We start from the raw sequence: 26,071 nt of genomic DNA, 5'->3' as shown, positions 1-26,071 counted from the left end.
TTTTTCATTGTGAATGGGTATCAATTAATATGATCATGTAATGTTTTTAGCTTATTAATATGGTGGGATATAGTAATTGATTTTGAAAGGTTGAATCAATCCTACATTCCTAGAATAAACCTTACTGATAATGATGTGTAATTCTTTACATATGTTGATGAATCACATTTGTAGATTTTTAAGTATTTTTGCTCTTATGTTCATAAGAGATACTGATTTTTAAAGTTATTTGGTGTTTTTGTTTGTTTTTACACTGGGTTTTGTATCAGGACAAAACTATCTTATAAAATGAATCTGGAATGTTTCCTTCTCTTCTATTTTCTGGAAGATACATGTAGAATTGTTGATTATTCTTTAAAGTCTTTTTTTTTTTTTATAAATTAATTTATATTGGTGTTCAATTTACCAACATACAGAATAACACCCAGTGCTCATCCCATCAAGTGTCCCCCTCAGTGCCCGTCACCCATTCACCCCCACCCCCCGCCCTCCTCCCCCTCCACCACCCCTAGTTCATTTCCCAGAGTTAGGAGCCTTTATGTTCTGTCTCCCTTTCTGATATTTCTCACACATTTCTTCTCCCTTCCCTTATATTCCCTTTCGCTATTATTCCTATTCCCCAAATGAATGAGAACATACACTGTTTGTCCTTCACCGGTTACTGTGGCCAAGTTCAAAAAGGGTGTTGCCTGAGTTCTTCTCTGGGATTTTGATGGAATCTTGTCTCACATTTAGATCTTTCATCTATTTTGAGTTTATCTTTGTGTATGGTGCAAGAGAGTGGTCCAGTTTCATTCTTCTGCATGTGGATGTCCAATTTTCCCAGCACCATTTATTGAAGAGACTGTCTTTCTTCTAGTGGATCGTCTTTCCTCCTTTATCGTATATTAGTTGAGCATAAAGTTCAGGGTCCACTTCTGGGTTCTCTGTTCTGTTCCATTGATCTATATGTCTGTTTTTGTGCCAGTACCACACTGTCTTGATGAACACAGCTTTGTAGTACAACCTGAAATCTGGCATTGTGATGCCCCCAGATATGGTTTTCTTTTTTTAAAATTCCCCTGGCTGTTTGGGGTCTTTTCTGATTCCACACGAATCTTAAAATAATTTGTTCTAAGTCTCTGAAGAAAGTCCATGGTACTCTGCGCCTTTTGATGGGGTCATTAAGCCCATTCACGTTCAGAGTTACTATTGACAGATATGAGTTTAGTGTCATCATGATATCTATTTAGTCCTTGTTTTTGTGGATTGTTCCACTGACCTTCTTCTTAAAGGGGAGTTTTAAGAGTCCCCCTTAAAATTTCTTGCAGAGCTGGTTTGGAGGTCACATATTCTTTCAGTTCCTGCCTGTCTTGGAAGCTCTTTATCTCTCCTTCCATTTTGAATGAGAGCCTTGCTGGATAAAGTATTCTTGGTTGCATGTTCTTCTCATTTAGGACCCTGAATATATCCTGCCAGCCCTTTCTGGCCTGCCAGGTCTCTGTGGAGAGGTCTGCTGTTACCCTAATATTCCTCCCCATGAAAGTCAGGGACTTCTTGTCTCTTGCTGCTTTAAGGATCTTCTCTTTATCTTTGGAATTTGCAAGCTTCACTATTAGATGTCGAGGTGTTGAACGGTTTTTATTGATTTTAGGGGGGGATCTCTCTATTTCCTGGATCTGAATGCCTGTTTCCCTTCCCAGATTGGGAAAGTTTTCAGCTAGGATTTGTTCAAATACATATTCTGGCCCTCTGTCCCTTTCGGCGCCCTCGGGAACCCCAATTAAACGTAGGTTTTTCTTCCTTAGAGTGTCATTTATTTGCCTTAATCTGTCTTCGTGGTTCTTTAATTGTTTATCTCTTTTTTCCTCAGTTTCCCTCTTTGCCATTAACTTGTCTTCTATGTCACTCACTCGTTCTTCCACCTCGTTAACCCTCGTCGTTAGGACTTCTAGTTTGGATTGCATCTCATTCAGTTGATTTTTAATTTCTGCCTGATTGGATCTAAATTCTGCAGTCATGAAGTCTCGTGAGGCCTTAATGCTTTTTTCTAGAGCCACCAGTAGCTGTAGAATAGTGCTTCTGAATTGGCTTTCTGACATTGAAGTGTAATCCAGATTTTGTAACTCTGTGGGAGCGAGGGCTGTTTCTGATTCTTTCTTTTGAAGTGAGGTTTTCCTTCTAGTCATTTTGCTCAGTGCAGAGTGGCCAAAAACAAGTTGTATTGGAACACGGGGGAGTATCACTGGTCCGTCCAGCTGGTCTTCTGGGGGAGGGGCCTGCTGTGCTGATTTTCAGGTGTTAGCACTTGGGGGAGCTGCTCTGCCCCTGCCTGCTGCCGGGCTCAGCGGGGGTTGTTTACCCCGCCAGGCCCCAGGAGGAACAGCAGCAGTTGCTATGGCAACTCTGGAAGCCTGGATTCAGCCTCCGCAGGAACTACGGGGCTCGGGGCTCTCGGCTCTCCGTCCGCAGGGCCTGGAGGCTCCGGGGCGGGGCCGCTGATCTGCTCAGCTCGGGGCAGGAGCGTCCTCGCTGTCCTGGGCCCTCCCGGCCTCTGCCTGTCCCGGGGGAGGCCGGATCCTGGGCTGTGTCCCGGCGCCCTGTGCTCCGGGGCCTGCGCTGTGGGATTCGCGCTCCCGCCCCGCAGCCCCCTCCGCGGAGTCGCCGCCCGAGCCCCTCCGAGCTGCTCCGGCCCCGCCGTGCGCGCTGCAGCCCTTAGGGAGCTCGGCGCACTCTCCCGGGGCGCAGGTGTCTGTTAGTGTCCCCGGGAGCCCGAGGGCATCCCCGCTCTCCTGGGTCCTGCTCCAACTCCCTGCGAGCCCCTTTCCGCCCGCCCGGGAAGGTTGGTGCAGCTCCTGCTCCTCCGGGACGGGGCTCTCCTGTCCTGGGGACACTCGCCCCGGCCTCAGCCCGGCTCCTCCGGGGCCCCTCCCCCCTCGGAGGCCTTTTGTTTCTTTATTTCTTTTCCCCGTCTTCCTACCTTGATAGAAGCGCGAACTCTTCTCACTGTAGCGTTCCAGCTGGTCTCTCTTTACATCTCAGGCCGAATTCGTAAATTTTCAGGATGGTTTGAAGGTTATCTAGGTAATTTGGTGGGGACAGGTGATTTGGGGACCCTGCTCTTCCGCCATCTTGCCCCTCCCCCCTATTCTTTAAAGTCTTGATAGAATTCTCCAGTGGAAATATCTAGGCCAGGAGATTTCCTTTTTGAGATTTTTATGATCTGTTATTCTCAAATGGGTTGTGGTAATTTTTACTTTTCTTTTTTTATTTATTTATTTTTTTTTATTTATTTATTTACGATAGTCACAGAGAGAGAGAGAGAGGCAGAGACACAGGCAGAGGGAGAAGCAGGCTCCATGCACCGGGAGCCCGATGTGGGATTCGATCCTGGGCCTCCAGGATCGCGCCCTGGGCCAAAGGCAGGCACTAAACCGCTGCGCCACCCAGGGATCCCTAATTTTTACTTTTCAAGGATTTGGTCAATTCTACCAAAATTGTCAAATTTATGTTTGTAGACTTTCTTATAGTATTTTCATATTTCTTATTTCTTTGTTTCACCTTATTTCAGTATTTCACTTTGAAGTCTGTAGATTTTATAAAGATATACCTCTATACCTCTTTCATTTCTGTGATTAAATCATGCCTGTTCTCTTTTCTGTTAGTCTTCCTAGAAAAATTACAAAGAACCAAAATTATTTTCTCATTGATTTTTTCTGAGTTCTATAATCAATTCTGTAAATTCTACTCTTAGTTCTATTAATTTGCTTTTTTCTGGTTGCTTTGATCTTATGTTGCTCTTATTTTTCTAATTTCACAAAGATCATTGATTTGACACTTCCTTATTTCTAATACAAATATCTAATTCTATAATTTCCTTCTTATCACAGCATTTACTGCATTCCATAATTTTTTATAAATTGCATTTCTTTTTAATTTAATTTTATTTATTTATTCATGAGAGACACAGAGAGAGAGGCAGAAATACTGACAGAAGGAGAAGCAGGCTCCTCTAGCGGAGCCTGATGTGGGACCTGATCCCTGAACCCCGGGACCACCCCCTGAGCCAAAGGCAGAGGCTCCAACCGCTGAGCCACCCAGGCATCTTGATAAATTGCATTTCTATTTTAATGCATTTCTGTTTTTAATTTTCTTGAATCAAGGTTTCTTCTTTGATCAATGTAATTTTTTTAGAAGTGTAATATTTAGTTTCTATGTATTTTGGGATTTTCTTTTATCTTTCTAGAATTGATTTCTGGTCTGATTTACTTGCTCAGAGAACATAGTCTATGATTTCACTTTTTTTTTAATTAGTTGACGATTTCTTTATGGCCCAGTTTATAACCTCATTATGGCTTGGCAAGAGTAGGAGTCTAGATCTTTGCTGGTGGGAATGCGAGTAAGGACAGTTTTTCTGTAGCATTTGTCCAAAGTAGAATAACTAATGGACTACGTTTTCTGGCTGGCTAGACTGCCCTTTTTCAGGTCATACAGCTAGAGAGAACAGATATTTGTTGGTTTTTTTGTTTGTTTGCTTTGAGTTTTTGTTTTTTCATTTGCTTGTTTTGCCTATAATCACTGGTGTTTCTGGGTTTAAAGCTGTCCACTCTCTTGTTTGGAATGTATGATGCAAAAACAAAACCTCAGAGTACTTACCACGGTATTATTCCTCAGTTCCTTAGGTCTCTGGATTGCTAGCCTATCTGCCCTGTCCTCCTCTTTTGGAATGTCCTTTTGTTTGTTTTACCTCCAGAGCTTTTTATTACACTTAGGATAAATGGAAACATATATCTATTTCACCATCCTAAAAGTAGGACTGTAAATTTTAAAGTCCGTTAATGCCACATCTAAAGAAATACAATGTCTTAGTAAGTCTGATTCTTAGTTTATCACCTTTCATAACTCCAATGAAATAATGACAGAAACATAACAAAAATTCAACAGTGAAAATTTTGTTATGGATATGGCTATTATTATGGCAATAACAAACAAGGAGATTGAATTAGTGATCAAAAACTTCCCAACAAAGAAAAACCCAGGATCAAAAGGATACATAGGAGAATACTGACACACATTCAAAGAATTAATATTTACCCTTTTTAAACTCTTTTACAAAATTGAGGAGGAAACATTCTCAAAATGATTTTATTAAAACCCACAGCTAACATCATAGTGAATATGGAAAAACTGAAAGCATTTCTTCTAAGATCTGGAATGAGGCAAGGACTCCCGCTTATACCACTTGCTATTCAAAGTACTGAAAGTGCTAGCCAGGCAATTAGGCAAGGACAGGAAATAAAAGACATCTAAATTGGAATCAAAGAAGTGAAATTATTTCTGTTTGCAGATGACATGATAATATGCATAAAAAACCTGAAAACACACACAAAAAAATCATTAAACCCATAAATTCAGTGAATTTGTAGAATATAAAATCGACATAAAAGTCTGACATAGACACACCTGGGTGGCTCAGTTGATTGAGCATCTGCCTTTGGCTCAGGTCATGGTCCCAGGGTTCTGGGATGGAACCCTGCATCATGCTCCCTGCTCACTGGGGAGTCTGCTTCTCCCTCTGCCTCTCTCTACTTGTGCTAGTGCTAGCTCTCTCTCTGTCTCTTAAATAAACAAATAAAATCTTTAAAAAAAGTCAGTAACATAAATATACACTAACAACTTATCTGAAAGAGGAATTAGGAAAACAAATCTATTAACAATAAAAACAAAAAGAATACATTACTTAGGAATTAAAGAGATGAAAGATTGTATACTGAAATTTCTAAAACATTGATCAAAGTTCTAAAGGACACAAATAAATGGATAGACACCCCATGTTTATGAAATGGAATAATTAATATTGTTAAAATATTTATATTACTCAAAGTGATCTGTGGATTCAACACAATACCTATCAAAATCCCAATGATATTTTTTACAAAAATATAAAAAATCTTAAATTTATATGGATTCACAAGACCCCAAGTAGCCAAAGCAATCTTAAGTAAAAGGAATGCTATAGGATCACATTTCCTAACATCAAATTATATTACAAAGCTATAGTAACCAAAACAGTATGGTGCTGGTAAATATAAACATACATATCAATGAATAGAATACAGATTCCAGAAACAAACCTACACATTTATAATCTACTGCTCAGGCAGCCTGGGTGGCTCAGTGGTTTAGCTCCACCTTCAGCCCAGGGTCTGATTCTGGAGACCCAGCATTGAGTTCCACCCAGCATTGAGTTCCACTTTCCCTCTGCCTGCGTCTCTGCCTATCTCTCTCTTCTGTGTCTCTCATGAATAAATAAATAAAATCTTTATTAAAAATAAAAAAACTTACAAATATATATATATATATATATATATATATATATATATACACAACTGCTCATTGACAAGGGTTCCAAAGGCACACAATGTAAGGATAGGTTCTTCAACAAGTGATGCTGGGAAAACTAGATATCTACATGCAAACGAATAAAGTTGCATCACTATCTCACAGCATACATAAAAAGTAACAGAGAGGATTAAAGACTTAAATGTAAGACCTGAAACCATAAAACTACTGAAAGAAAAACTAACAAAGAACTTCTTGACATCAGTCTTGGTAAATAGTTTTTGGATAGGACATCAAAAATATAGGCAACAAAAGCCAAAATGGTCAAGGGGGACCACATCAAGCTGGAAGGCTTCTGTACAGCAAAGAAAATAATCAAGAAAATGAAAGGCAATCTACAAAAGGGAAAATCATTTGCAAAGAATATATCTAATAGTGAATTAATATCCAAAATATATAAAGAACTCATACAACTCAATACCAAAAATACAAATAACTCTATTTATAAATGGGCAGAGTATTGTATGAAAAGATACTCAAGAGAAGTATGTATGAAAAAAATATCTCAAAAGAAGAAATTTAAATGACTAACAGTTGTATGAAAAGATACTCAACATTACTAATCATTAGGAAATGTAAATCAAAATCATAGTGAGACATGACCTCACACCTATTTAGAATGGCTATTATCAAGAAGAAGCAAAAGATAACAATGTTGGCAAGAATGTGGAGAAACAGCAACCCTTGTGCACTGCTGGGGGCAATCTAGTTGGGATAGCCAATATGGAAAACACTATGGACATTTCTCAAAAAAATTAAATAAGATTATCATATTATCCAGCAATCCCAATCCTAGGTATATTTCTAAGTGAAATGAAGTCTTTATCTTGAAAATACATCTGCAGTCTCACGTTCATTGCAGCATTATTCATAATAGCAAAGATATGGAGCAAACCTTATTGTCCATTGACAGATGCATGGATAAAGAAAATACTATACCCACATACATTATGCTAAGTAAAATAATCAAGACACACACACACACACAAAATAATACATGTGGCATCTACAATAGTCAACCCTGAGGCAGAAATAGAGTGGTGATTGTCAGAGGCTTAGGGTCAGGGAAATGAGATGTTGGTCAAAGAGTATAAAATTTCAGTTGTATAATGTGAATATGGGTCTAATATGTAAAGTGATTGATGATAGTCAACAACACTATATTGTATACTTAAATTTCTCCTCTTCCCCCCCAACACAATGGTAGCTATGTAGAAGTGATATGTTAATTAGCTTGATTCTGACACTCTTTTCACAATATATACCTTAAAAGCATACAATTTTATATACCAAAGATATTCCAATAAAACTACAAAGAAATAAAAAAGTCACCCAGCATTTAAAGTATGGGTCAGAAAACAAATGGTTAAATATGGAAGCTGTTCAAGTGTTTCTTTTCTTTTGAAAATGGTTTATAAAGTGATTAAATGGTTTAGACAGTAGACTCATATCTTGTCATATATAATAAATAATAAAGCAATAAAATGTGCTTTAACTTAATATTATATTGTATATTCCCAGTTTCAAGGCAAATGCATTACTACCAGTGCTTATTAAATAAGTAATATTGTTTGTTAGGAGGACATGATTGAATTACCATATGTATGACAGAATTAAAAGTTCTACATAGTATTTAAGTTTTTGGTTGTGAAAAGGTCTCAGAGATACTGAAAAAAGTCATGTGGATTTACCTGGGAGTTGGGGAATTTACTTTGCTTTTGTTTTTTGTTTTGTTATTGTTTGTGGCTACCTGAGAACAATGTCATAATGCAAAAGCCCATTATACTTTTTTTTCTCTGAAAACAGAAACACATAAATTCTCACTTCATTATTCAGAAGCTTAATAAATTTGCCATCTGTTTTCCAAATCATCATTAAACTTCTCAGAATTTTCCTAGTAGAACAAGGGAATGGCTCCCAGTTGGGTCAGGAGCAGTATTGCAGCTATTTGACAGTTTACCAAAAATCTCATTTTATTACTATTAGGAACTTTAAAAAGGTGGCTTACCTCTGATGTTATACACACTAGTATCAAGGATTACTAACATATTCTTATAGTCATTCCTACTAAATTTTCTAACCATATATATATATATATATATTTTTTGACCACTTCTAATATCTTGTTTTTATATTTATGTATATGTAATTTTAAAATTGTAATTTGATATAATATAGCCAGACAATCTTCTGACTTCAAAACAGGTCATCTTCAAAAAAACATTAATGAAGATTTATTCATTGAAATTCATAACAATTATTCCAAAAAGAAACACTTAAAATTTTTCCTAGCTATTTCCTAAGTATACAGCATATTAATCCCAAATTACTTAATTTGAGATCTGGAAGCCAAAGTAATGCTTTTATGCACAGTACAGTAAGAAAAGGGGAAAAAAAGCAATTGCTTTTCTATTTAGTGGAACAGTGCAGAGTATAGAAACATATTTACATTGATTTGGTCATTGAAGTCTTTTTTTCCCCCTGAAACCATTTCCTGCTCCCAATCTCCATAGTCTCAGAGACTCTATGCTGCCATGAGATATTTTTTCACAAATATTAGGTACAGTAGAACTTAAATAAGAAATCAAAGATTGACCTCCAGTAATGCCACTTTCAGCTAATCTCTATATATCTTCATTTCCTCATTATAAATTGTGGATAAAATTCCTGCCTTAACAGAGTGCTCTAGGAACAACTTGTTCTGTGGTTTTGATGGTAAGGATTGAATATAAAACACAATAGATGGAACATTCTGTATGCTCATTGTCATAGATGCCTACTAAAGAATTAATGATGTGTTAGTTTGTCTTTTGGAGAATGACTGGCAATTTAAGTGAATCCATATTTAGCACTGAGGTTTCATAGATGAGGAAGTTTAATATTCACAAACTTGGGTAGGTATTTGGGATAAAGGATTTCCTCTGTATTGGAAATGAAGTATCATCTTTCCATTCTGCTTTTCACAATTTATGACATTTTTAGGCATCTGGAATCAAAGATTTTATAAAATTCTAAGATCCTCTTCCTTTCGCTGTAAATTGTTGACAGCATCAGCTGTTTAGAGTATGGACTAAAAAAAATGAGGATAGGGCAGGGACACCTATTTATTAGTGCAGGTCCTGCATCTATTCATGTTTTGTAGTGTTTCATACTATAAAATAAACTGAAGCATCAGTAAACAAATTGCAGGGAGGGGGGTATTGAAGTAGGTTTTATGTGCGTGAGTATATAATTTACGTTACCCATTGTTTTATCAGACATGTTATTTCCAACTATTGATTGGATTAGGAAAAGAAATATGTGATAAAGAAGATATCTGGGCAGCATATGCTTCCACTTTTAAAAGAACTTCTGAGCTGACATTCCCATTGTTTTATCAGACATGTTATTTCAAACTATTGATAGGATTAGGAAAAGAAATATGCGATAAAGAAGATATCTAGGCAGCATATGCTCCTACTTTTAAAAGAACTTCTGAACTGGGAATCACTGAAGATTCTGAACTATTTTTATTTCTCACTGAGTTTTTTTTTTATACATAATTTATTTTTCAAGTCCTCTATTTTCTCTGTAGGGATATTGAATTTTATTTGCTCATGTGTATTAGGAGTCCAAAACATTTTTTAACTTGCTAAACTATAAATTTTAATTGACATTTTTAAGGTAAAACAAACATACTAACTGCCTCTAAAATAAGTAATTGTTGAGGGGAACGTGTCCATGGTATGATATATTTTTTTTCCTTTTTGCCAAAGGTCACCATTACAGAAGAAATGTAATTAGATTTTTATTTTATTGATGTAAGTAAACACATTTTGAAAATCAAAATTTTAAGAATATACACTTGAGAGCATTTTCCAAGGAGGTAAAGTATCTTAAAATAGAGTATAGTAACCAGGTACTTTATCTTCTTATAATATAGAAATAGCTGCAAAAATTACAATAATCATGAAAGCATTTGAAAATGGGAAAAATCAAATTTTGACCTGAAAAATTAATTATTTTATTATGAAAAGAGGTACCATAGAATTGTTCAGAATAATTACATATTTTATTTAGAGTCTTTTACATTTGCATTAGGATCAACTGGTTAAATTGTCTCATATGAGTTTCTTAAGTGCATCAGTATGTCTTTTTCAAATTTATGGTTCTGGGTATCAAGACACTGTTTGGTATACTGCCATTCACTAAATAACTTAATATTAGAGAAAAGGTATAAATAGGATATTAACATATGTCAGTACCTTATTTTTTTAACATAAAAAATGACAAGATATTAAGTAAGACACTATTACATCAAGATCCTAGAAGTATGTAAGCCTTTGAAAGTAAATAGATTAATATAGATTGACAATTAAATGAGTTTTTAGTTTTATTCACCAAGCCTTGTAACAGAAGACAGGAAACCAAGGTAAATAATAAATCAATAATCCAAACCACATAAAATTTGCAAATCACTGTGCCTAAAGGAATCTTATAAAATCAAATGTAAATGTGGGTGGGACTTCCAGGATGGCAAAATAAGGGATTCTAAAATGGCACTTCTCTGAAAAAACAATGAAAAAGCAGTCAAAATTATCAGAATTTACTTTTTCAGAATTTGAAAGTAACCATATGTTTGCAATAACTAGAGTATTCATTACAGACAAAACAAACATAAAACAAACAGCCTTAGAAGACATGACAGTTGTGAAAAACAGCAGCCCAGAAGCCACTGGAGAGTATAGACTGGGTTTGGAGCTCCTCAAAAAGCCCCATCCCCAGAAAACTCCAATATCTTCCTGAGAACCTAGAATTATATATTGATAGGCAGGACTGTGTGTAGGACCTAATGTCTCAGCTCTTTGTCACACCTTTGTAAGACTGGTGACCACTAAGAGACTTTACTAGCAACAGTGATGGGAAATACAGTCTTTACAGAATTACGAATTATTCCAGGAATGTTACTGAAAAACAGAAATTAAGGAGGAGGAACAGTAACAAATTTTATCAATAGCAACAAATCCAAGGGAGGGATGAGAATCTTATTTCCAAAGTATGTTATTTGAAATGTCCAGTTTTAAACAAAAAGTATGAGACATTTAAAGAATAAGGAAATTGTGGTACTTACATAAGAAAATGATTGCCAGTAGGAACTTTCCCTGAGGAAATCCACTATTGGACTAAATAGACAAAACCTTTGAATTGTCTACCATGTTATGTTCAAAGGGCTAACAGAAGCCATGCTCAAAGAATTAAAAGTATGACATATCTCATGAAATGGAGAATGTTAATAAAGATATAGAGATAATAAAGAGAATCAAATCAAATTTTATAGTATAAAAGTGGAATAACAAGTAAAATATTCCCTGGAGTTATTAAACAAAAGATTTGAGCTTTTGAACAGAGAATGAGTTCAATACATGTCAATCTCATTAGGTCAATTGAGATTATCCTGTCTAGGGAACGGAAAATGAACAAATGAGTAAAAATGAACAGATCCTCAGAAAGTTACATGTATTACAGCATCAATCATGTACATAATGGAAATACAAGGAAAACAGGGGAAAAGGGGGCATAATGATTATTTGAAGAAATAAAACAACTGAAAACTTCTCAAATATGAAAAACATTAACCTCCAAATTCCAGAAGTTCGATAAACTTCTAAGTATGATAAGCCCAAAGAGAAAGAAACCTTGTAATTGAACTTTTAAAAACTTAAATAAAGAATCTTGAAAGCAGCAAGAGAATGATTCCAGCAGTACTTGGGATCACTCATAAGGATAACAGATGATTTCTAATGATAAGTGATAGAGGCCACATGGCACTGGAGTGACATAGTTAAGTCCTGAAACAGATGACAGATATTTTTTGTCTATCTGCCTTCAATTTTGACTTACCAAATTTTTGTATCTCAGCCATATTGAGTTTTCTAGACATTGTTGCAGAAGAAACAGAGCAAGTGTACAAGCAAGGACAGTTGACAGTTTTACTTTACATAGTTTAAAATATATATATATATAATAAAGCATGAGTTAAAATTCTGTTAATTTTTATGAAGTTATGAAGTCAGTAAAATGTTTTTTTTTAAATTGAGGTATAATTGGCATTATATTTCAGATGTATAACATAATGATTTGTTATTTGTATATGCTGTGAAATGACCACCACAATAAATCTAGGTAACATCTGTCACTATGCATTTACAGGTTACAGGTTTTTTTCTTGTGATGTGAATTTTTAAGAATTGCTCCATTAGCAACTTTCAAATATGCAAGACAGTATTAACTATAGTCACTATATTGTACATAAATCCCCATGACTTATTTATTTTATACCTGGAAGTGTATAACTTTTGATGACTTTCCTCTATTTTGTCCCTGTCTCTGGCAACCACAAACCTAGTCTATCTATGAGCTTGCTTGCTTTTATTATTCCACATGTGAGTTAAATCATACTGTATTTGTGATTCTTTGTCTAACTTATTTCACTTAAGCATAGTGCCTTCAGTGTCCATCAGTGTTGTCACAAATGGAAAAACTTCATTCTTTTTCATGGCTGAATAATATTTCCGTGTGTGTGTGTGTGTGTGTGTGTGTGTGTGTGTGTCACATTCCTTTATTCATTCATCCATCAACGGACACTAATGCTGCTTCTGTATTGTGGCTATTATAAATAATGCTGCATTGAATGTGGAGGTGCATGTATCATTTTGAATTAATGTTTTTGTTTTCTTGGCTTCAATACCCAGAAGTAGAAATGCTGAATCATATGGAAGTCCTATTTTTTTAATTTTTGAGGATGCTTCATACTGTTTTCCATAGTGTCTGAAACAATTTACATCTGTACCAACAATGCACAAGTGTTCATATTTGATTACTATATCTTTGTAATAGAGTTTGAAATCAGAGAGTGTGATACCTTTAGTTTTGTTCTTTCTCAAAATTGTTTTGTCTATTTGGGATTTTTTGTGGTTCCATACAAATTTTAGGATTGTTTGTTTCATTTTTATCAAAAAAACTATTGGACCTTTGATAGGGATAACAATATTGCTTTGGGAAGCATGGACACATTTTTTTAAATATCTTATTTACTTCGAGAGAAAGAGCACACACAAGAGTAAGCACAAGTGAAGGGAGGAACAGAGGGAGAGGGAGAAACAGACTCCCTGCTGAGGAGGGAGCCTGATGCAGGGCTTAATCCCAGGACCCTAAGCTGAAGGCAGACACTTAACCGACTGAGCCATCCAGGTGCCCCATGGACATTTTATCAGTATTAATTCTTCTAATTCATGAGCATAGAATATCTTTCCTTGTATTTGTGTCTTTAATTTATTTCCATTGGTGCTTTTTGGTGTCTAATGTACAGGTCATTGGTCACATGTATTCCTAGGTTTTTTTATTATTTTTGAGTCAATTGTAAATGAAATTATTTTCTTAAATTCCCTTTGTGATAGTTCATCTAATAATGAACTACTAACGTGTATAGAAACATAGCAGATTTATGTATATTGATTATGTATCCTGTGATTTTATAGAATTTGCCTATTCTAATATATTTTGGTAGTGTCTAGGATTTTCTTATAAAATATCCTCTTATCTGCAAATATGAATATGCATATATTTGTAGTATCAAGCCCATCTGGTCTAACATGGTGTTTAAGGATGATGTTTTCTTGTTCATTTTTGTCTGGATGATCATTGATGTAACTGAGGTACTAAAGCCTGCTACTTTCATTATATTGCTATTTCTCCCTTTAGATATTTTAATATTTGCTTTATATATTTAGGTGCTTCCTAACTTCTTAATTATTAGATAAACATTATTAATCTCACCTACTGATTCATTTCTCTGCTCATTTAAGAAAGAAAAACAGACTTCTCCAAAGAGTTATCTATACTTGCTCTATTTTTTTTTTCACTCAATCACTCATGAACTGCTTCTTATGAGTTCTTCGCATCCACTTCTCAATAAAACGTTTTTGTCAAGGATAAAAATGACCTCCATATTGCTAAATCCAAAGCCAATTTCCAGTTCTCATTTTACCAGACTCTCTGTTTTGTCTGTCTCTCTTCTCTGGCAACTACTGTTCTGTTTTCTTTGCTGGTTCTTCCCTATCTTTCCTATATTTTACACTGTAGGATCCCCAGGATTAGTCCTTAATCCTTTTTTTCTACATACCCTCCACACATTAATCTTGTCAGTTAGACCACAGGTTTATTCTTTATTTTATCCATATACCAGTGCATCCTAAATTTTATGCCCAACTTTGATTTTTCCCTTGTCTGCACTAATATATACAGTTATATACTTATCCTTGTAATTCTGATATGCTCTCAAATGTAACATTTCTAAACCAAAATGGTGTTTTGGTATTTCATGTCAAACCTGCTTTTTTCATAATTCCTCCATTTTAGTAAATGACAACCCTCTCCTCACACTTTCCTCTATCAAATATTTTGGAATCATCCTCGAATCAACTTACTTTCAAATTCCACACCTTTCCTTATTGAAAACATTATAACTTCTCTTCTTCTTTCAATCTTATTTCCAAAAAGCTCAGAATTATGATTTCTCTGAATTATAATTTTAGGTCTTATGTCAATTCTTGTCATTTCTCTGCTCAAAAACCTCCTGTGGTTTTCCATATCACTCAGAGTAAAACTCATTGAATAGTCCAATGGGACTCCAAATTCTGACCTGCGTTACTTCTTTGACTTCATTTCCTATTAATTACTCCTTAATTATTTCTAATCCACCCACAATAACCCCTTGCTTTAACTCAAACTCTCCTAGAATGTCTTTATGTCAGGCAGGGCCTTTGAAATTACACATCTGCCTGGATTTTTTTTTTATGGACATTCAAATTATTTATTCCTTTGTCCATTTCAAATTTTGTACACATAAAAAAAAAGATTTTGTACACATACAAAGATTTTCCCATCTTGCACTCCCTTCTACACTCTTTTCTCTCTTCTCTGTTTTATTTTCTTGACTGTACTTATAAATATATTAAACAATATTTAATTTATCTATACCCTTATATTTTGTCTTTTGCCACTAGATTTGAAGTCCTGTGAGGACTCTTTTTTTTTTTTTTTCTGTTTTGCTCACCACTTATGTCTTTCTGGTCAGAATAAGACTAAATGCATATTAAGCACTCAATAAGTATTCATTGAATGAATGAATGAATGAATGAATTGATTGATTACATTTTGAAGAGAGTTTATATTTAGTTAGATTTATAGGGTTGAGAAGAGCTTTATTACAAGGAGATGGCAAATAATTTGATGGATGTCATTGTGGATGCTCAGCAGATGGACAGGTAGGTCTAGGAAACATTTTAAAATGTAATATATATGTGATATATTCAAATGATTAATACATATTCCTCATATATATGTCACATATATATGATATAATAATATATATTATTCATTTTTATATCACGTGTATATATTTGATAATTGAAACTCCAAGAAGGGGTATAGTTGCCAAAAATGACCGTTGAGACAGGAAAGATGAGTTGACATTGGAATCAAGTACCAAACTTGAAGACATCTCTGCCTCCTTTCTTTCTTACCTATTATTTCCTGTCTACCACTAACTCCAGTGGGGGAAAAAAAAAAAGTGTAAAAATTTTACAGTGCCAATCTATATAATGTATAAGGTATGAATAATTGAAAATATAATCTTACTAAAAAATTATATGTAAGTTGATACCTATTTTGATAACTAAGGTATAATCTCCAAATTAATAAAAATGTAGCAGATTTTTTTTCTATTTTTTAAAAATAAATTTATTTTTATTGGTGTTCAATTTGCCAACATACAGAATAACACTCAGTGCTCATCCCATCAAGTGCCCCCCTCAGTGCCCATCACCCATTCACCCCCACCCTCTGCCCTCCTCCCCTTCCACCACCCATAGTTCGTTTCCCAGACTTAAGAGTCTTTATGTTCTGTCTCCCTTTCTGATATTTCCTACCCATTTCTTCTCCCTTCCCTTCTATTCCCGTTCACTATTATTTATATTCCCCAAATGAATGAGGACATACACTGTTTGTCCTTCTCCGATTGACTCATTTCACTCAGCATAATACCCTCCAGTTCCATCCACGTTGAAGCAAATGGTGGGTATTTGTCGTTTCTAATGGCTGAGGAATATTCCATTGTATACATAAACCACATCTTCTTTATCCATCATCTTTCGATGGACACCGAGGCTCCTTCCACAGTTTGGCTATTGTGGACATTGCTGCTAGAAACATCAGGGCACAGGTGTCCCAGCGTTTCACTGCATCTGTATCTTTGGGGTAAATCCCCAGCAGTGCAATTGCTGGGTCTTGGGCAGGTCTATTTTTTATTTTATTTATGATAGTCACAGAGAGAGAGAGAGAGGCAGAGACATAGGCAGAGGGAGAAGCAGGTTCCATGCACCGGGAGCCCGACGTGGGATTCGATCCAGGGTCTCCAGGATCGCGCCCAGGGCCAAACGCAGATGCCAAACCACTGTGCCACACAGGGATCCCTGGCAGGTCTATTTTTAACTCTTTGAAGAACCTCCACACAGTTTTCCAGAGTGGCTGCACCAGTTCACATTCCCACCAACAGTGTAAGAGGGTTCCCCTTTCTCCACATCCTCTCCAACATTTGTGGTTTCCTGCCTTGTTAATTTTCCCCATTCTCACTGGTGTGAGGTGGGATCTCATTGTGGTTTTGATTTGTATTTCCCTGATGGCAAGTGATGCAGAGCATTTTCTCATGTGCGTGTTGGCCATGTCTATGTCTTCCTCTGTGAGATTTCTCTTCATGTCTTTTGCCCATTTCATGATTGGATTGTTTGTTTCTTTGCTATTGAGTTTAATAAGTCCTTTATAGATCTTGGAAACTAGCCCTTTATCTGATATGTCATTTGCAAATATCTTCTCCCATTCTGTAGGTTGTCTTTGAGTTTTGTTGACTGTATCCTTTGCTATGCAAAAGCTTCTTATCTTGATGAAGTCCCGATAGTTCATTTTTGCTTTTGTTTCTTTTGCCTTCATGGATGTATCTTGCAAGAGTTACTATGGCCAAGTTCAAAAAGGGTGTTGCCTGTGTTCTCCTCTAGGATTTTGATGGAATCTTGTCTCACATTTAGATCTTTCATCCATTTTGAGTTTATCTTTGTTATGGTGCAAGAGAGTGGTCCAGTTTCATTCTTCTGCATGTGGATGTCCAATTTTCCCAGCACCATTTATTGAAGAGACTGTCTTTCTTCCAGTGGATAGTCTTTCCTCCTTTATCGAATATTAGTTGACCATAAAGTTCAGGGTCCACTTCTGGATTCTCTATTCTGTTCCATTGATCTATGTGTCTGTTTTTGTGCCAGTACCACACTGTCTTGATGACCACAGCTTTGTAGTACAACCTGAAATCTGGCATTGTGATGCCCCCAGATATGGTTTTCTTTTTTAAAATTCCCCTGGCTATTCGGGGTCTTTTCTGATTCCACACAAATCTTAAAATAATTTGTTCTAACTCTCTGAAGAAAGTCCATGGTATTTTGATAGGGATTGCATTAAACGTGTATATTGCCCTGGGTAACATTGACATTTTCACAATATTAATTCTGCCAATCCATGAGCACGGAATATTTTTCCATCTCTTTGTGTCTTCCTCAATTTCTTTCAGTAGTGTTCTATAGTTTTTAGGGTATAGATCCTTTACCTCTGTGGTTAGGTTTATTCCTAGGTATCTTATGCTTTTGGGTGCAATTGCAAATGGGATTGACTCCTTAATTTCTCTTTCTTCAGTCTCATTGTTAGTGTATAGAAATGCCACTGACTTCTGGCCATTGATTTTGTATCCTGCCATGCTGCCAAATTGCTGTATGAATTCTAGCGATCTTGGGGTGGAGGCTTTTGGGTTTTCTATGTAGAGCATCATGTCATCGGCAAAGAGGGAGAGTTTGACTTCTTCTTTGCCAATTCAAATGCCTTTAATGTCTTTTTGTTGTCTGATTGCTGAGGCTAGGACTTCCAGTACGATGTTGAATAGCAGTGGTGAGAGTGGACATCCCTGTCGTGTTCCTGATCTTAGGGGAAAGGCTCCCAGTGCTTCCCCATTGAGAATGAAATTTGCTGTGGGCTTTTCGTAGATGGCTTTTAAGATGCTGAGGAATGTTCCCTCTATCCCTACACTCTGAAGAGTTTTGATCAGGAATGGATGCTGTATTTTGTCAAATGCTTTCTCCTCATCTAATGAGAGGATCATATGGTTCTTGGTTTTTCTCTTGCTGATACGATGAATCACATTGTTTTACGAGTATTGAACCAGCCTTGTGTCCCGGGGATAAATCCTACTTGGTCATGGTGAATAATTTTTTTAATGTATTGTTGGATCCTATTGGCTAGTAACTTGTTAAGAATTTTTGCATCCATGTTCATCAGGGATATTGGTCTGTAATTCTCCTTTTTGGTGGGGTCTTTGTCTGGTTTTGGAATTAAGGTGATGCTGGCCTCATAGAATGAATTTGGAAGTACTCCATCTCTATCTTTCCAAACAGCTTTAGTAGAATAGGTATGGTGTCCTCTTTAAACGTTTGATAGAATTCCCCTGGGAGGGATCCTTGGGTGGCGCAGCAGTTTAGTGCCTGCCTTTGGCCCAGGGCGCGATCCTGGAGACCCGAGTTCGAATCCCACGTCGGACTCCCGGTACATGGAGCCTGCTTCTCCTTCTGCCTATGTCTATGCCTCTCTCTCTGTGTGACAATCATAAATTAAAAAAAAAAAAAAAAGAATTACCCTGTGAAGCCATCTGGCCCTGGACTCTTGTGTCTTGGGAGGTTTTTGATGACTGCTTCAATTTCCTCCCTGGTTATTGGCCTGTTCAGGTTTTCTATTTCTTCCTGTTCCAGTTTTGGTAGTTTGTGGCTTTCCAGGAATGCGTCCATTTCTTCTAGATTGCCTAATTTATTGGCGGATAGCTGTTCATAATATGTTTTTAAAATCATTTGTATTTCCTTGGTGTTGGTAGTGATCTCTCCTTTCTCATTCATGATTTTATTAATTTGAGTCTTCTCTCTCTTCTTTTTAATAAGGCTGGCTAATGGTTTATCTATCTTCCTAATTCTTCCAAAGAACCAACTCCTGGTTTTGTTGATCTGTTCCACCATTCTTCTTGTCTCGATTTCATTGAGTTCTGCTCGAATCTTTATTAACTCTGTTCTTCTGCTGGGTGTAGGATCTATTTGCTGTTTTTTCTCTAGCTCCTTTAGGTGTAAGGTTAGCTTTTGTATTTGAGTTCTTTCCAGTTCTTGGAGGGATGCTTGTATTGTGATGTATTTCCCCCTCAGGACTGCTTTTGCTGCATCCCAAAGATTGTGAACGGTTATAGCTTCATTCTCATTAGTTTCCATGAATCCTTTTAATTCTTCCTTAATTTCCTGGTTGACTCTTTCATCTTTTAGCAGGATGGTCCTTAATCTCCACGTGTTTGAGGTCCTCCCGAACTTCTTGTTGTGATTTAGTTCTAATTTCATGGCATTTTATCTGAGAATATGCAGGGGACGATCCCAATCTTTTGGTATCAGTTAAGACCTGATTTGTGAACCAGTATGTGGTCTATTCTGGAGAAAGTTCCATGTGCACTTGAGAAGAATGTGTATTCAGTTGAGTTTGGATGTAAAGTTCTGTAGATATCTGTGAAATCCATCTGGTCCAGTGTATCATTTAAAGCTCTTGTTTCTTTGGAGATGTTGTGTTTAGAAGACCTATCGAGTGTAGAAAGCGCTAGATTGAAGTCACCAAGTATAAGTGTATTATTATCTAAGTATGTCTTGACTTTGTTATTAATTGATTAATATATTTGGCAGCTCCCACATTCAGGGCATATATATTGAGGATTGTTAAGTCCTCTTGTTGGATAGATCCTTTAAGTATGACATAGTGTCCCTCTTCATCTCTCACTACAGTCTTCGGGGTAAATTTTAGTTTATCTGATATAAGGATGGCTACCCCTGCTTTCTTTTGAGGACCATTTGAATGGTAAATGGTTCTCCAACCTTTTATTTTCAGGCTGTAGGTGTCCTTCTGTCTAAAATGAGTCTCTTGTAGACAGCAAATAGATGGGTCCTGCTTTTTTATCCAGTCTGAAACCCTGCGCCTTTTGATGGGGTCATTAAGCCCGTTCACGTTCAGAGTTACTATTGACAGATATGAGTTTAGTGTCATCATGATATCTATTCAGTCCTTGTTTTTGTGGATTGTTCCACTGAACTTCTTCTTAAAGGGGAATATTAAGAGTCCCCCTTAAAATTTCTTGCAGAGAAAGAAATTGGTTTGGAGGTCACAAACCAATTTGGTTTGTGGTTTGGAGGTCACATATTCTTTCACCTCCAAAGTGGTTTGGAGGTCACATATTCTTTCAGTTTCTACCTGTCTTGGAAGCTCTTTATCTCTCCTTCCATTCTGAATGAGAGCCTTGCTGGATAAAGTATTCTTGGTTGCATATTCTTCTCATTTAGGACCCTGAATATATCCTGCCAGCCCTTTCTGGCCTGCCAGGTCTCTGTGGAGAGGTCTGCTGTTACCCTAATACTCCTCCCCATAAAAGTCAGGGATTTCTTGTCTCTTGCTACTTTAAGGATCTTCTCTTTATCTTTGGAATTTGCAAGCTTAACTATTAGATGTCGAGGTGTTAAACAGTTTTTATTGATTTTAGGGGTGGTCTCTCTATTTCCTGGATCTGAATGAATTTCCCTTCCCAGATTAGGAAAGTTTTCAGCTACGATTTGTTCAAATATATGTTCTGGCCCTCTGTCCCTTTCCCACCCTTGGGAACCCCAATTAAAGGTAGGTTTTTCTTCCTCAGGCTGTCGTTTATTTCCCTTAATCGATCCTCATGATCTTTTGTTTGTCTCTTTTTTCCTCAGCTTCCCTCTTTGCCTTCAACTATGTCTTCTATGTCACTCACTCGTTCTTCCACCTCGTTAACCCTCGTCGTTAGGACTTCTAGTTTGGATTGCATCTCATTCAATTGATTTTTAATTTCTGCCTGATTAGCTCTAAATTCTGCAGTCATGAAGTCTCTTGAGTCCTTTATGCTTTTTTCTAGAGCCACCAGTAGCTGTAGAATAGTGCTTCTGAATTGGCTTTCTGACATTGAATTGTAATCCAGATTTTGTAACTCTGTGGGAGAGAGGACTGTTTCTGATTCTTTCTTTTGAGGTGAGGTTTTCCTTCTAGTCATTTTGCTCAGTGCAGAGTGGCCAGAAACAAATTGTATTAGGAAAAGGAGAAAAAGAGAAGAGAGAAAGAAGGAAAGAAAAGAGAAAAAGAAAAAAGAAAAAAGGAAGAAAAAAGAAATAAGAGAGAAGAAAAAGAGAGAAAATGAAAGAAAGGGGAAAAAAGGGTGGGGGAAGCAAGCAGAAATCAAAAAGAAAAAAAAGAAAAAACCACGGGGGAGTATCTTCTGATTCTGTAGACTTTAAGTCCCTTGACTTCCCCTGGAACTGGTCCGTCCAGCTGGTCTTCTGGGGGAGGGGCCTGCTGTGCTGATTTTCAGGTGTTAGTACTTGGGGGAGCTGCTCTGCCCCTGCCTGCTGCAGGGCTCATTGGGGGTTGTTGACCCCGTGAGGCCCCAGGAGGAACAACCGCAGTGGCGGGGCCAGCTCTGCAGCCCTGGAGTCAGCTCCTGCAGTCACCACGGGGCTCTCCGTCTGCAGGGCCTGGAGGCTCCGGGGCGGGGCCGCTGATCTGCTCACCTCGGGGCAGGAGCGTCCTCGCTGTCCTGGGCCCTCCCGGCCTCTGCCTGTCCCGGGGGAGGCCGGATCCTGGGCTGTGTCCCGGCGCCCTGTGCTCCGGGGCCTGCGCTGTTGGATTCGCGCTCCCGCCCCGCAGCCCCCTCCGCGGAGCCGCCGCCCGAGCCCCTCCGAGCTGCTCCGCCCCGCCGTGCGCGCTGCAGCCCTTAGGGAGCTCGGCGCACTCTCCCGGGGCGCAGGTGTCTGTTAGTGTCCCAGGGAGCTCGAGGGCATCCCCGCCCTCCTGGGTCCTGCTCCAACTCCCTGCGAGCCCCTTGCTGCCCGGGAAGGTTGGTGCAGCTCCTGCTTCTCCGGGACGGGGCTCTCCTGTCCTGGGGACACTCGCCCCGGCCTCAGCCCGGCTCCTCGCGGGGCCCCTCCCCCTCGGAGGCCTTTTGTTCCTTTATTTCTTTTTCCCCGTCTTCCTACCTTGATAGAAGCGCGAACTCTTCTCACTGTAGCATTCCAGCTGGTCTCTCTTTAAATCTCCGGCCGAATTCGTAGGTTTTCAGGATGATTTGAAGGTGATTTAGGTAATTTGGTGGGGACAGGTGACTTGGGGACCCTACTCTTCCGCCATGTTGCCCCTCCCTCCAGCAGAATTATTTTTGAGAAAACTTTTTATACTTTTGCCTCCTTGCAATATTCCAAATATTTTCCCCTTTGCCAAGAATGAATTGCTAGTTTTTTTGTAGTTTTCTTTTTTAATAGTACATAGACACATCCCATATTTTCCAAAACCTTACCACCCTTTTCATATCAAGTGGATTTATGGGCTGATATCAAAAGTAATTTGAAATCTGCAGGTGACATCAACTGGCAGAACAAAGAATGAAGGGAGAATAGGGGCCTTCAGGGCTTGGGTAAGAGAAATACTGCTAGTTGACAAGTAACATATACTGCCACTGACGTGGGTTGTCAAAAGTGAAGCTCCTGAAAACATTATGATGGAATAACTAAAATCATGTTTAGACTGAAATATTTTAGGCAATCAGAATAGTTAAATCTTTACTGCTCTCTAGAATAAGTCAATATTTGCTATAGGAAACTATAAAATACTGATGTTCTGAAGGGGATTACTGAGACAGCATAAGTATTTTATCTATATTGTACAGAACTGTGAGTGAATTTATGCTGTGCTCTATTGTACTTTTATTGCATGTTCTGAGAAAATATTCTGAAGGTGAATTATTTTACTTAGTTTCCTGGTGCATTGCACATACTGCAATATGTCCCAGTTGAATGGATATTTTATATTGTTTTCCATTGTGACATATGAGATTGCAAACACTATTACTAATGTACACATCAAGTGTCATTCTATATGGTTTATTATAAATATGAATGATATAGCAACAACTTTGTCAGCAATTTCACATGGTTTATTACCCTCTGGCTATCCTCTTTCTGATATGTTTATCATATAGAGTTCATTAAGCACATGTATGTGTCTTCTCTCAATCCTCTTGGAATTAAAACATTTTATGGGACTATTGATGGTTTTCCATACCTCATCACCAAGGAAGAGGTCATCTTTTAAAGTCTATCCTGAGCATCACCTCAGGATATTACAGCTAGTCTGACATCATTTGTGGTTTGAAAAAAACAAAAATCTTTCCTATTTTTTTTTTCAATGTGGGCTACAAATTTCCTTAAGGATCCAAATGGAAAACCTATTTCAAAAAAATCCATTCAGTTTCCTCTCCTTCTCTTATGGTCCCTTGCACTTTTTCTTATATTTCACATACGAATTAAACCATATAATTGTCTTTCTCCAATTGACTTATTTGACTCAGCATAATGAGAGAGTCAACTCTGGGAAACAAATGATGGTTGCTGAAAGGGGGTAGGGTAACTTGGTGACAGCCATTAAGGAGGGCACATGACAGGATGAGCTTTTGGAGTTATACACAAATGATGAATTATTCAAAATTATATCTGAAACTAATGATGTACTATATATTGGCAAATTGAATTTAAATAATAATAATAACAAATCCAAACAATTAGTGGGCCTTGGTTGATTTTTTTAACCACCAAGTACAAAAAATTTAAACAAATACAACAATTAAAATTAATTACATTTAAAATTAATGTATGCATTATACTTTAGAACTGAACCATTTGGCTCCTAGTGCCATAAACATTCATAACTCCCTGCTTTCAGCATTTCATATTCAGTGTCTTATGATAAATTGTAACTTATTCTAGATAATAATGAAGAATATTTTTAAAATTATTTCAATCCAAATTTATCATTTGAAATGCGTATGAAGAGATTAAAAATAGGCTTAAGCTACTCCCATTTTTTGTACTTTATCAATAATAAAATTTTATTCTGGCCAAATATATTTCTATCCAGCATTTATCAATACAGAAATGATAATACGAATGCTTAGTATTTCTAGCTCTTAGACTACCATGTTTTGAGTACATCTGCAATACATATGAAATTTACATATTGAACAAAATGCCTACAGTTTCTGTAATTTGATATAATTAACTGATTTAAATTATGTTCATTGAGCTTGAAAAAATAACTCATTATTAATTGTCTAGTTATTACCAGTTTTTAAAGAGAATTTGACTTTTATTTTATCTGAAGCATTTCTTTTTCTCTTTCAGGAGCTGGAGTTCTCAAATCTGTTTGCTGTTCTTCACTGCATTCATTCATTCTTTGCTGCCAAAGTAGCTTGTTTGGACCCTCTTTATTTAGGCAATCAGACTGCTGCTTCCACTGCTGCCAGCTCTGGTACTACAAGCAGAGCAAAGTATACAACCTGACATTCTGAGCTTGCATTGCCACTTACCATGACTATAGAAACAGAATAAACATAGTCTTCAGTTTAGACCCTGGAAAAACAATGGTATCACCAAGTCAACAGTGAATTCAGTTTGAAATTTCAGCAGAAAACAAGGTCATAAGGAATCTCAAAAGCCCTTCTCTTTGGGAAGACAGTTGTGAATAATTTTAAATGAACATAACAGCTTGTTCTCATTCAGCCCATTTGTACCAGTATTTCATTGAAAGTGAAGACAAAAGAATGAATGATTCAAAGTATGTAAATAATATAAAAATTGTAAGCTACCTATAAATAAAAATACCACTTAAATGGTTATTTCTGTATTTTAGATTATTTTGTATGACAAATACATGTTGGGCCAGATCATGAACTAATGCCCTATCATTGAATTATGAGTGATATAAAGAAGGCAAAAAAAAAAATACAACAAAACATGGCAGCAAGGAAAAAAGCATGCAGAAAGTTCATCAATGAAGAAAGCACTTTAATTTGCTGATGCAGATTTTCTCCTTGTATTCTCATTCTGTGATATGACACTGGCACTCCAATTTTGTTTATCTTATTGTCAGCTATTCCTAACATTTTCAAAAGAATAAATATATCAATTCTATGATAGTCACAATGTAAAATGTACTACTTTTCCTTAATCATTGATACCAATGTTTTATCGCTGCTACTGTCAACCAAATATGCTGAAATGTGTTAATTTAACCACAAAGATAACATTCATGAACCTCTTATTCTTTCCTTCATTTAAGGAGATTTCTACTTACTTAATGGAATTTATTATCAAATTAAAGTTTCATAAATTTTCAGTGACCCCAAAAGCTTTTGTAGTGAAAATAATATAAAAAATGTGATGTGAGAAACAATTCTTTGTAATCCTAACTCTACTAGTTAATCATGGACTGAAATGATCTTAGAGGGTAGTCTCAAAGTTTTACTTATTTCAGGTAAATGACATTTTCCCATTTTAGTAATATTTTATGAGAAAATAAGGTGAGATATGAAAATAAAATTTTAAATTTCTAACTTATCATATCATAAAAAGTGATTCTATAATGGCAACCTATGTGGGTCATTTTAGTTATCTTGTCTTAGTAAATAAAAAGAGCCTGGGAATTT

At 36.9% G+C, this 26,071-nt stretch overlaps 1 protein-coding gene across 1 annotated transcript in view; it reads left to right on the top strand.

Annotated features, from left to right (window-relative positions):
• Window positions 1–25,317, top strand: part of SNTG1 (syntrophin gamma 1) — a 732,034-nt gene extending 706,717 nt beyond the window's left edge. Inside the window, exon 18 of the mRNA XM_055318336.1 lies at window positions 24,768–25,317. Coding sequence (XP_055174311.1) covers window positions 24,768–24,926 — 159 coding nt within the window. The 3' untranslated portion in view covers window positions 24,927–25,317. The remainder of the gene's footprint in view (window positions 1–24,767) is intronic.
• The last annotated feature ends 754 nt before the right edge of the window (window positions 25,318–26,071 follow it).

This window comes from Nyctereutes procyonoides, unplaced genomic scaffold (assembly GCF_905146905.1).
Source record: "Nyctereutes procyonoides isolate TBG_1078 unplaced genomic scaffold, NYPRO_anot_genome, whole genome shotgun sequence".
In the NCBI taxonomy this organism is placed as follows: Eukaryota; Metazoa; Chordata; class Mammalia; order Carnivora; family Canidae; genus Nyctereutes; species Nyctereutes procyonoides.
This window is presented reverse-complemented; position numbering and strand designations above follow the sequence as displayed.